This window comes from Oreochromis niloticus, linkage group LG2 (genome assembly GCF_001858045.2).
Source record: "Oreochromis niloticus isolate F11D_XX linkage group LG2, O_niloticus_UMD_NMBU, whole genome shotgun sequence".
In the NCBI taxonomy this organism is placed as follows: domain Eukaryota; kingdom Metazoa; phylum Chordata; class Actinopteri; order Cichliformes; family Cichlidae; genus Oreochromis; species Oreochromis niloticus.
In genome coordinates, this window is record NC_031966.2 from 20,624,503 (window position 1) to 20,636,857 (window position 12,355).

The following is a 12,355-nucleotide window of genomic DNA, read 5'->3' on the forward strand; positions in this document are numbered from 1 at the left end:
CAGAGCCAGCCTCTCCGGGTTATATTTTAGCATATAACTGAATCCATATTTTCCACTAATGACTCTGGCTGTCATGAAAATCTGGACAGTTTTATTGAAAAAGGAAAAAAAAGAAAGGAGTCAAAACAGTTACAAAAATAAATACAGATAAAACCACTGGGGGTTACTCTCAGGGAACGTTTCCATCTGTTAATCGTCAAATCTTCTCCACCGGCAGCATCGGCTGTTCAGATGCCACAACTACAATCAAACCAGTGGCCCGTTTTCCAACTCTGGCCAGAGTCCAGCCTGTCTCTGAATGCACGCAATCCAGAGTCAGAAACACAGTTTAGGGGTGAGGAGGTGAATGGGAACCGCGGCGGTGCCATCTACACCTCGTCTTCATTCAGCAGCATGTTGGGGATTCCTTTGGAGATCGGGAACTCCCGTCCTGATTCAGGGCACTGCAGACAGCCCTCTATCACCTCCACCTACAACGCAACGGACAAGAAGTCACCACTAGGTGGCACCATAGTGCAAAATACACACACATTATCACGCTCTCAAACACACTCCATGGTGCTGGACTGAGGTGATGATTTTACATGATTTTACAGGGTGATTTTACTGGGTGTACACAAGTATAAGCAGGTTTAAGGCATTTTAAAACCCTTTTAACACCACCTGAAATTAAAATTAGGACTAAAGTTGAAATGAAAATACACTGAAAGTGTAAAAGTACAAATAACTTGATCTTCAAGAATATTATCCAAATGATTTATGTCCCAGGTGTTTATGGTACTGTGTTTGTGAACTGTATGTACACATGTTGTAGATGTTTTACTGTCACCAGGTAGCAGTGTGAGTGGGCTGCTCCTGGTTGTGCTGTAGTTTTGTCAGCCAGTCAAGAAGAAGAGTGAATGACAGGCTCTGTGGCCTAAGGGGCTTAAAGTTAGATGAAGTATCAGCCCGATGTTAGTGTCAAGCATTTTTACACATATAAAGCCAGCTTGAAAGATTTTAACGCAGCAGTCGCATTTTGTAGACAGAGTAGTATCAGTGTTGATTACCCACAAACAGCTGGCAAATCTAAATTTCACAGATTTCTTCTAGTCGTGCCCACTAAAGACACTGATGTTTTGGTGTTTTTGCCTTTGAGGTCACTTCCACAGTGACCTTGAAGAGACAGGGGGGGTAAAATTGGCATCTTGGAGCCATTTACCTCTAACAGCACTCGGTGCACTTTCTTCAGGAAGTCTTCGTTTTTCTCGAAGTCCTGCACCAGCTCGCCTGGCAGGTCCTGCCGATGACCCAGCTGCAGAGAGAGAAAGGATTGCATTGGGTGTTTACGTTACAACATGCACCCCAGTGATCTAGTTTACTGTGGAGCATTTTTTTATAAACACAAGTCCTGTGACGCTTTATGAATCAATTAGATTGATGCAGTATCACCAGGAAGGCGTAGCGAGACAACAACCTCATACATAAAAGCCAGAGTCATAAAAAATAACCTTATTCAGCCTGTGGTCACATGAAAAGGGAGAAGAAATCCACACACACTCAAACAACCTCCCTTATTATTCATCTTAAGAAGCAAGCGTGCCGAGCACTGATGTTACTTTCAAGGCAAAGGGTGCTCACCGAATATTAGTTCTCTTTTTCTTTTTATGCCACTTTGAATCATTTTCTTAACCACTCATCCAGCTCAGGTTCACTGGAGCCCATCCCAACAAACAGTGAGGGGCAGGACACAACCTGAACAGGTAGCCAGTCCATTAAACATTCATCCATTCAAACTCACACCCCAATACAGCCAGTTTAGCATCAACAATGAAAGTCGGTGATGTCTGACTCACCTCCTCCGCTGCGTGGACCAGAGCGCCCCACTCCAGTTTGGGGATCATCCGGCTGACAAACTGAGGGTTAAACTCCACCTCATTCACCTTCACCTCAGTGGCCTGCGCAACAGAGACGCACGAGTTTAAAAAGTTCAGTATTACCACTCATTCAAAACACGCATGCGTGATGTCACACAAGACCAGATGTGCATATTTGCCTATTGCAAGCATGTTACTGCTGGCAATAGGCAAGGGTTTAAATGCAACCCATCAATAATTATAGATGAGAAACATTTTAATGTTTGACGCAATTATATACTTGTTTTCAGTGAAATGTTACACAGCTGATGTACAATGTAACCATCTTCAACATTCCCCTGAGATAATATCCAAATTTCTGCTGTGCTATTTTACATTTAACTGTATATGAAAATAAATAAATAAAAATAAAAGATGTTTATGGGGTAAACAGCAGCAGTAACTATCAACCACTCTGTCGTGTGTGTAACAGGAAAAAAATATTTTTAATTAATCGTGACTACTTCTTAAAATCTCACACCGGATTTCACAAGAATAAAATTAGAATTAAGCTTTATTGTCACTGACGCAGAGGTTACAGTGACATTAGGAGCGCTGCCCTGCCATCTGGTGCATAAAAAAGTATATACAGTCACACACGATTCACACAAGCACAAATTAGACAACATGATAAAACGCTCAGTGTAAAGTGCATTTCAGTGATTCAGCAACTGTTACTGCGTGTAATGGCAATTTTATTTGTACAGCACATTTCGTTTTATATATATAGATAAAAACATAAAACCTGTGTAGGTTTACAAAGGCTTAACACCAATTAAGTGTAAACCCGTGTGAACAAACTAAATTTGTGTATGTATGTAAGTGTAACTGATCTCAGATCAGTATGAAGGCTCTGCAAAAGAAACTCCTTGAGTCTGGATGTGTGGTGATAAAGCTGCAGTATCAACTATTAAAACTTAAATAACAGACTTAATTTCTTGCCAATACATCTGACTGTGGAATACCCAGTAGTGATCTTATAGTGCCATTTCATCCCATGCGAGCACTTGGCTCTCAGAGCGCAGGCTGACTTCTGGTTCCTGGAGTTTGCAGGAGAAAAAATGGCAGAGCCTTCAGCACTACAGGGAGTGCAGAATTATTAGGCAAATGAGTATTTTGTCCACATCATCCTCTTCATGCATGTTGTCTTACTCCAAGCTGTATAGGCTCGAAACCCTACTACCAATTAAGCATATTAGGTGATGTGCATCTCTGTAATGAGAAGGGGTGTGGTCTAATGACATCAACACCCTATATCAGGTGTGCATAATTATTAGGCAACTTCCTTTCCTTTGGCAAAATGGGTCAAAAGAAGGACTTGACAGGCTCAGAAAAGTCAAAAATAGTGAGATATCTTGCAGAGGGATGCAGCAGTCTTAAAATTGCAAAGCTTCTGAAGCGTGATCATCGAACAATCAAGCGTTTCATTCAAAATAGTCAACAGGGTCGCAAGAAGCGTGTGGAAAAACCAAGGCGCAAAATAACTGCCCATGAACTGAGAAAAGTCAAGCGTGCAGCTGCCAAGATGCCACTTGCCACCAGTTTGGCCATATTTCAGAGCTGCAACATCACTGGAGTGCCCAAAAGCACAAGGTGTGCAATACTCAGAGACATGGCCAAGGTAAGAAAGGCTGAAAGACGACCACCACTGAACAAGACACACAAGCTGAAACGTCAAGACTGGGCCAAGAAATAGCTCAAGACTGATTTTTCTAAGGTTTTATGGACTGATGAAATGAGAGTGAGTCTTGATGGGCCAGATGGATGGGCCCGTGGCTGGATTGGTAAAGGGCAGAGAGCTCCAGTCCGACTCAGACGCCAGCAAGGTGGAGGTGGAGTACTGGTTTGGGCTGGTATCATCAAAGATGAGCTTGTGGGGCCTTTTCGGGTTGAGGATGGAGTCAAGCTCAACTCCCAGTCCTACTGCCAGTTTCTGGAAGACACCTTCTTCAAGCAGTGGTACAGGAAGAAGTCTGCATCCTTCAAGAAAAACATGATTTTCATGCAGGACAATGCTCCATCACACGCGTCCAAGTACTCCACAGCGTGGCTGGCAAGAAAGGGTATAAAAGAAGAAAAACTAATGACATGGCCTCCTTGTTCACCTGATCTGAACCCCATTGAGAACCTGTGGTCCATCATCAAATGTGAGATTTACAAGGAGGGAAAACAGTACACCTCTCTGAACAGTGTCTGGGAGGCTGTGGTTGCTGCTGCACGCAATGTTGATGGTGAACAGATCGAAACACTGACAGAATCCATGGATGGCAGGCTTTTGAGTGTCCTTGCAAAGAAAGGTGGCTATATTGGTCGCTGATTTGTTTTTGTTTTGTTTTTGAATGTCAGAAATGTATATTTGTGAATGTGGAGATGTTATATTGGTTTCACTGGCAAAAATAAATAATTGAAATGGGTATATTTGTTTTTTAAGTTGCCTAATAATTATGCACAGTAATAGTCACCTGCACACACAGATATCCCCCTAAAATAGCTAAAACTAAAAACTACTTCCAAAAACATTCAGCTTTGATATTAATGAGTTTTTTGGGTTCATTGAGAACATGGTTGTTGTTCAATAATAAAATTATTCCTCAAAAATACAACTTGCCTAATAATTCTGCACTCCCTGTATACTGACTACCTTTACGATTAGGGCTTAAAACCTCTCATCATCATGAAGATTATAGCTGGAGCTGGATCAGGTTATGCTGCAATAGGCTCGGATTATTTCCACTCTCCTCACATTTTATCCCACTAATTGATGTCATTAAGTTTTGTTTTCTCTCTCTGATAGTGTGGGTTTTGTCCTTGTCTCTCTGTACTCTCCCTTTATTACTCTCCTCTTACTCCTGACCCTGCCAACTGTTCCTGGATTCGTGTTGGTATTTAAACTGTTCTTAATTACTTTTTGACCTATAACAATATCAAGCCTTACCAAGCCTATCAAGTTACTTTTCCATATTCTTATCGAGGTAAAAGCGCTCCCTGACATTAAAAATGTCTTTTTTTTAATGAGAGAGCTGCCCAAGAGGTCAGTAGAAAATGCAACAAATATAATATAACCACACTATAAACGTATTTTCTTCATTTTATATATGGCCCCTTCATAAATCATGTAGTTTAGAACCTGTTTACCAAAATAGCAAAGATATTAGCCGTAAAAACCGCAGAGAAACAACAGACGGCTGCCCTTCCCTGAGCCTGGATCTCCCGAAGGTCTCTTCCTACTAAAAGGGAGTTCTTCCTTCCCACTGTTGCCAAATGCAGCTCAGAGGGAAACATCTGATTGTTTGGGTTTCTCTCTCATCCTGGACGTCTCAGCCTTACAGTATAAAGCGAACTGTGAACTGCTGCTGCATAAATCAAACCTAAACACTAGAACTCGGCGTTAGCAGAAACGTGTGTCGCGATAAGCTCGGTGAGCTCTGGTGTTTTAGAATTAGCTGCTGTCCAGGTGTTTCGCGGTTACCTTGATGAGCAGTGGGTATCCCTTGGTGACCCCTTTCACGTGAGACGTCAACATGTTGTGCGTGAGGAGCTTCATGTTTACAAACAGGCGCTAAAAAGCCAGAAAACTGCGAACACTCTGACAGCTACACGTAAACCACGCTGCGGCGTTTACATGTGCACCGGAAGTGACGGTGGTACGTCGCGTAAAAGATTCCCGAAGCTTCCGTTGATTCCTAGTGGCTTTTAATTTATTATTAGGGGTATTTTTTAAATAAAGGCACATTTTCTGCACCACAAAAACACTAAAACAAATATTTGTCGTATAAATTATACAAAAAATGTTTCCAAAATATGTAATATATAAAGTAGCTTTTGAACACCCCTCTTTTTTGTTTTTTTCCCTCTTGTTCCTACTTCTGCAGTACCAAACTGCAGGTCAAATTAGAAAGTAAGTTATAATTCCATCTTTTCTTTGTTTTTTGTTTTTTTGACACGTTTGTTATAATGATCCAACCAGTTTAAATATGTTAAATAATATTAACGTATTTTGATATATTTTTAATATATTTTACATAACAGTAATTTTGCACTGCAAGTTTCTGAAAAATCAGTTTTTTGGCAGCGAAATTTATATATCCTTTATTTTGTAGATTTCGGTCACACCTATTTAGCCTGGAACCGGAGGAGACAAACCAGAGAGATGAACAAGAGAAAGTGACATGAACACCATAGGTAGACCAAAGGTTAGTCCTCTTTGACATATTTTGTATTTTACCAGTCTTCACCGTGTCACTGTAACTAAAGACACATGAATTTTAAAAGTTTCCTTCCTTTATTTCTATAAACGTTTGTTTTTCTTAAACACATAATAGAAAATTACAGAGTTTCTCTCTGCCTTTTGTTCTTTTTATAATTTTTGAAGTCTAAATTTTCCTCCAACTATAGAATCGCCCATTATGTATTTAGTGTAAAAAATTAAAAAGTGTGATTTTTTTTGTAATAACCCTTTCATCACGCAACATGCACAAAGATTATCAGAGAAAAAAGTAATGAAAGAGATTAAAGTTAAAAAAGTTAAAAAAAAAAAATATGCAAATGCACTATTCTCAGTATATTTTATAAAAATATTATCAATACTCAGGATTTGCAATATAATTATTGATGCACCAGTACATACTTAAAGGTTTAATTACTGCAGCAGCTCAAGATTGAGTTAGTTTGAGTCTTACCTTTTTTAAACAAGTGAAGATACCAGCCCTCATTTTGGATGTAAGTAATTACAAGTAAGTTCCTGAAATGCCATAGTATACAAACTGTACAGCAACAACACTGCTTAAATTAGCAATAGATACAATAAATAAATAATAACAATAATAAGATTCATAATAATAAAAATACAATAAATAAATAAATAAATAAAGGCAGACAGGTGTTCAGTTTTTATACTCAATTTTTTTTAATTTTTCTATTAATTTTGTATAATCCTCATCTTTGTATTATACAGGTCATTCATACAGTTTATGATATAGTAAATAGTAATTACACGCAAGAGGTGTAACAAGCATCAACCTGTCACCTTCACAGACGTGCATCATGTGTGCACACAAACACATTTTCTCATCCTCACACATTCACAGACAGACACACACACACACACACACACACACACAGAGACAGGGACATGCGTCCCTCACACTGATTAAAAACAAACAAACAAAAAAAGAGAAAATGTAAAACATTTTTAACCCTAATTTTTCCATCCTCCATTTTCACCAGATTCACATACCTCTTTACTCTTACTCTGAAAACAAATATGACAATACTTATGCTTTAACAAAATAATAATAATATTAAAAAAACACTAAGAAGAAGAGACAATTAAAAAAAAAAAAAATGCAGAAAGGCAACTAAAGATGTGGGCAGAGGACTTCTGAGGACATAGTGGGCTAATTGAGATCCCAGGATCTGACATTTAACAGGAGAGCTGCAGTGACGTCAGCTTGGAAAAACGATCATCTTCGTGAAGCTCGAGCAGAATCCAATATGCTACAAAATTTAGAGACTTCATGTGACCCGTTGTTTCTGTTCAGTCAGGTATGCCACTGTATGTGCTGAGCTTTGATTAGGGGATGAGGTACAGGTCCGAGGAAGGCAACACAAACTAGTTAAAAAGGACACTGTAAGGTTTATGGCACGAATAACAGCACTGAGGGTAGCGGGTGCATAGTGGGAGTCACAGCTAAACCAATCACACAGCTTTGTACCATCTGCAAGGGTGTTAAGCAAAGGACACTTGATCAAAAATATTTTCAGTTTCCATTATGAGCACAAAGAGAGCAAAACTAACACATGGCAACCCCCTCATAAGACAGGTACCCCCCACTCATCTGCAGAAGGCTCATTAAAGTGAAGCTGCTCTCAGTCAAAAACATCCCTTCTCCGTGCAACTCCGTGCAACTCGTGCTTAAAATCACTGCTTCAAATTACAAACAGCTTCAAGCATCACAGTTCAGAGCACACAAATGAGTGAGGAAACAGAGCGTGATAATCTTACCTGCCCCCTCTGCCCGGGTCAGACTGAAAACGAAGCCAGCAGAAAGTGACCGCGATATGTTTGCACTAACGTTAAGAAGAAAAAGACTAGTGTGTTACAGAGAGCAGGAAAACGAGCGAATCCCGAACAGAAAAATGAAGTCTGGCACGTCTATGTATGTGGGAGCAACATTAAACACTGCGCGTCAGGAACTGCAGCAGTAGTTAGTCCTTTTTTTTTTTCTTCTTTTTTTTTAAAATTTCTTCTTCTTTCCTTTTCTCTTTTTTGCATTGGAACACACGCTGACTCTTTTTAGAGACAACACACATGCAGCTACTCATACAACCCCTGGATTCCCACAGAATAGACTTTCCCAAATCATAATCTCATACTCTCGTATACACATACGCACACACACTTTCCCTCACACACAGACACAAAAAGCTGTCCTCATTCTTGGGCGTCCTCTGTGCGCCACTTGAGGAAATCTTCTTTTCGGGCGTCCGGTTTGATCTGGTTTCTCATGCCACCCAGGAGATTGGAGGTGGCTTCAGAGGCCACTATTAAAGGTCGGACTACAGTGGGCGGGATCTGCCGCAGGACGCCGCCCACGGCTCCGGGGAGACCTTTCTGTTCGTGGCCGCGGGATGCTACATCGCACAACTGTTGGGCCGTGTCAATCACTCCCTGGAGAGCAAAGAGAGCAGACAGTTTAGTCTAAAAATTTAGGGTTTCAGCCCCCTTTGCATTCATGCATGCTGAAGTTTCTACAGGGCCTTTTAACATATAGTTACCCTCTTCTACCAACATAGATGTAGCTGCAGAAATTTTCTTTTCATCCTCAGCCCTGGTTAACCCTGGCCTCTAACCCACGAACTCTTTCTACATTTTAAGAGCGTCTATTCGGGCACGCACCTCTCTGACAGTGTCGTAGGCCTTGGCCACTCCTTCTCTAAGGTCTGCAGGCTGGGCGACTCTTCGAGGTCGACTAGAGGTGGCCCGGCCTTCGGTGATGGCGTAGCGATTCAGAGGAGGCGTTGGAGACAAGATGTCGTACACGGTCTCTGCTGTAGCCTGTCACAGAGGTACACAGACACCAGAAGAGTTATCGGCATATTAGGAATGTGTGCTCTTTACCTTCAGGCTTTTAACTTCTGTGTAACTAAGAGTCATGATCTGCACTCAGAGTACCTGGATAGCCTGCACCAGCCTGTTGCTAAGCTCCAGAGCAGCGGATGCTGTTGAGGTACCAAAGGACGCTGCCCCCCTCTGGAGACCTCGAATGATGCGTCCATCCTTCCTGTACTGCTCTATAGGCAGCCAGAACAAATCCCTCACTCCGTGGACTGGACAGGATGAAGGAGAGAGGAAGTATGAATCACAATGCAATCAACAATGGAAAGCAGCTGTAAAAATGTTGCAGAAGACAAAAGCAACTTACACAGCTGGACGACTGAGTGCATGGGTCCGACACCTCCCAGGATGCCGGGCAGCTGATTCTTCCTGATGTCCGTCAGCCACTCTGTGACGGCGTACTGAATCACTTTGTCGACCCCGAGGAGACTGGAACATGCAGAAAGTCTCAGAAAGTCAAACTACTAACAGCAAATTTAGGGCAAATTACTGAAAAATAGCTGAAATGTTTGCTTGTTGGTTTGTTTTGTTTTTACCCGTGTCTGCAGCAGAGCCTCTTCAGTTTCAGCTCGGAGCAGTTTAATTGGGCCAGACCGATCAGAATCCCTGCAAACGTCCCCTGAGGAACAACAAGTGTGAAGACACATCATTTAAACCCTTTAGCTTTTTGTTTGAATCAGTAGACAGGATCTCTGAATGACCACTCACTTGTTCAATGACGACATGCTTGCCATGATAGTCGAGCCAGATAGGCACTTCAGATGTGAAACGAAACTCCCTGAAAAGGATGGAGACAAGACGCGGGAAACTTTATCAATCATTTAAACTTTTAGTCTTTGAGTTACTCTACTTTATTTAACCTAATTTGTTAGAGGTGAATTTTCTTCTTTGGCTTCTGTAACATAGGAATTTCCTAGCTAGTAACTTACATCATCTTTACAGTATTCTCTGCTCTTTTTTATTCTCTTTCTCTGGATTTCTCTCTCTCTTTTCAGTCACTACATACCGGAAGTAGATTGGCTGGTCAGAGGAGGTGCTGGAGCCAGCAGAAGAGGAACTCTGCTCACTGTAGGTAGTTTCCACAGAAGCTGTGAGGTCAGGTCCAAGACTAGCAGCAGCAGCAGCCATCTCTAGATCCTCAGACCCCTTCTGGGAGAAATCTGCCTTCACTGAAAACAAAGAAATTACAACAGGTCACAAACCTAGCATGCTAAAAATTCACCTCAGTCATCATTTAAATGTACTCTGTAGCTAATTAAAATTCATTGTGCCACAACGATGAACAAGAAAAAGACTACAACTCCATAAAAATCAGCTCGGCAGATCTGACATCAAAGAATTGAATGATAAAAGAAGACCTGACAGAGCTCACCTTCAGCTGCAGGATCCACAGGCAGGTAAGGATTAACAGAGGAAGCTAGATTACTAAAAAAGTCTTTCAGGAAAAACAGTGCGTCCTACACAAGAAACAGGAAAAAAAAATAAGAAAAGATGTGAATACTTTATGGGAGCAGTCCAAACAGCAGAATGAATGGTAGTGAATGAATTTTGAGCTACAAAGAAACATCTGTGGAGTGTGAAGCGGCTCATTTATGACGATCAAACAGATTTAATACATCTATACTCAAAATAATTTCTGCAGTAAGACTTGTTTTTTTGTGCCACCACCTCATGGATGAGGTTCAAGAGCAGCTCTCAGTATTCAGTCCCAAAAGTTACCTGGTCGATGTTGAGTCTCAGTGGCAGCAGGCTGACCCGGAGACAGCACTCTGGCCCCCCGAGGCCAGACTCAGGACACACCTGCAGGGCCTTCACAGTCAACTACAAAAATGAGACACACCACATGAGTACTATCATTCAAAGTCTGTTCAGCATGTCCCTAATTGCATTAAAGCTAAGCTAAATAGAAAGTGCACAAAGCAAGTAAAGATTTACAACATCAGGATGGTTTGACTCCAAGTCAGATGCTGTGCACGACAGAAAATTCAGTTCTAATCAAAGACCCTCCGTCTCTCTGTCTCACCATGTTGGAGTGGGCTCGGCGGGGCATGCTCTCACTAGTGTAGAGGTAGAGGAATTTGTTGATTTGTGAGGAGGCCAGTCGGTCTCGAACTTCCAGCTCCTGGACGATGAACACCTGCCTGGAGAGCGGCTGCTCACCACCGGGACCGACCCCGACCGCAGGTGCTGCTGACCCCTCCCCATCCTGCCCCGCTACAGCCACTGGGTAGGACTCATGCTGGAACGACACCTGGAGGACAAAACAGGAGACACATGTTGAGACAGAGGTATAGTGATGTATGGCTGTATGTCAATATGTATTTAAAAAAAACTTACATTTTCAAACCAGTGATATCAATGCATTAGTGTACCTTGGTGAGCTGTATCTCCATCAGCAGGCTGTGCTGACGGCCGATGCCTCCAGCTGAGCGCCAAGAGTTCTGCGGTCGAGAGGAGGGGGCGGAGCGAGAAGGTGACCCACGGACGCCAGCGGGGACTGAACGACCTCTGCAGAGAGGTGCACCCACACACACAGGAGAACAAAAAAACTATAAATCTGACAAACTATGTACACAACAGTTTCAAAAAACTTATGGACTGGACTGACCAATCAGTGTGCTAATGTTTCAGTACTTTAATATTTATATAATTAAGTATATAATAACCATGGGTATCTGTGCATGAAAGAATTCATGTGCATTGTTACCTGTTCGCGTTCTGAGCATGCAGAGACATAGGCCTGCCTCCAAAATCCTTTCCCCCGTAAAGGTGCCAGACCACAGAGATCTCCCGTAAAACTACCCTACTCTGAGGCACCGGGAAGCGACTCGGGGCTCGGAGCAGGTCTGAGCTGCCACGTGGCCGGGAAAAATGGCTATCCTTCACTCTAATGGGCCCCTCGCACAGCACCGTTACCGTGGGCTCCCCATCCCTGGGCTGTAATAAACACACATGTAGACATTTTGTGAGTGAGCACAGAGTCTGAAATGGGTTCATGAATGAGAGGTGACAGGGAAGTGAAAGCTAAGAGGGGACCCTCACAGGGATGCCCATGCCGGGAGCCTCCAGGATGCAGAAGTCGTCATTGTCGGTGGAGCCCTCGGAGCCTTCCTCTGACATCATATCTGCCTGCGCCTCTGTCGCTGTGGCAACCAGCCCATCAAGCTCCCCCTGAAGGACAGAGGGGCCGTGCTTTGAGGCTTCATCGGGGAACAGGTAGACGGAGACGGGGGAGCTTCTCGGCATTGAAGGTGAACCTGGATGAAAGCAGACAGAATCAGATGTAGATATTTAGCAAACTGATACTCTATACAGACCATAACACCGCCTGTTATACAAAGAA

At 42.4% G+C, this 12,355-nt stretch overlaps 2 protein-coding genes across 2 annotated transcripts in view; both read right to left on the reverse strand.

Annotated features, from left to right (window-relative positions):
* Nucleotides 1–69: 69 nt before the first annotated feature.
* On the reverse strand, nt 70–5,565 carry trmt112 (tRNA methyltransferase activator subunit 11-2). The gene is made up of 4 exons (XM_003444602.5): nt 5,365–5,565; nt 1,836–1,937; nt 1,202–1,294; nt 70–470 (listed from the first exon to the last, which is right to left on the reverse strand). The coding sequence occupies exons 1-4, from the start codon at nt 5,437–5,439 to the stop codon at nt 369–371; spliced, it is 372 nt and encodes a 123-aa protein (XP_003444650.1). The 5' UTR covers nt 5,440–5,565; the 3' UTR covers nt 70–368.
* A 1,212-nt stretch (nt 5,566–6,777) lies between these two features.
* The window catches only part of atg2a (autophagy related 2A), a 29,081-nt gene continuing 23,503 nt past the window's right edge, over nt 6,778–12,355 (reverse strand). The window contains exons 30-42 of the mRNA XM_005467513.4: nt 12,055–12,269; nt 11,720–11,949; nt 11,385–11,520; nt 11,036–11,263; nt 10,732–10,833; nt 10,385–10,469; nt 10,019–10,181; nt 9,721–9,790; nt 9,549–9,631; nt 9,320–9,441; nt 9,070–9,224; nt 8,794–8,952; nt 6,778–8,565 (exon numbers count right to left, since the gene is read on the reverse strand). Coding sequence (XP_005467570.1) covers nt 8,329–8,565; nt 8,794–8,952; nt 9,070–9,224; nt 9,320–9,441; nt 9,549–9,631; nt 9,721–9,790; nt 10,019–10,181; nt 10,385–10,469; nt 10,732–10,833; nt 11,036–11,263; nt 11,385–11,520; nt 11,720–11,949; nt 12,055–12,269 — 1,985 coding nt within the window. The 3' untranslated portion in view covers nt 6,778–8,328. The remainder of the gene's footprint in view (nt 8,566–8,793; nt 8,953–9,069; nt 9,225–9,319; nt 9,442–9,548; nt 9,632–9,720; nt 9,791–10,018; nt 10,182–10,384; nt 10,470–10,731; nt 10,834–11,035; nt 11,264–11,384; nt 11,521–11,719; nt 11,950–12,054; nt 12,270–12,355) is intronic.

Excerpts from the sequence above, each read along its gene's own strand:
- trmt112 (XM_003444602.5), bottom strand. The coding sequence starts at position 5,439 with ATGAAGCTCCTCACGCACAACATGTTGACGTCTCACGTGAAAGGGGTC. Across the intron at positions 1,938-5,364 it reads GATACCCACTGCTCATCAAG|GCCACTGAGGTGAAGGTGAA; the intron begins GTAACCGCGAAA and ends TCTGTTGCGCAG. Across the intron at positions 471-1,201 it reads TGCACCGAGTGCTGTTAGAG|GTGGAGGTGATAGAGGGCTG; the intron begins GTAAATGGCTCC and ends GTTGCGTTGTAG.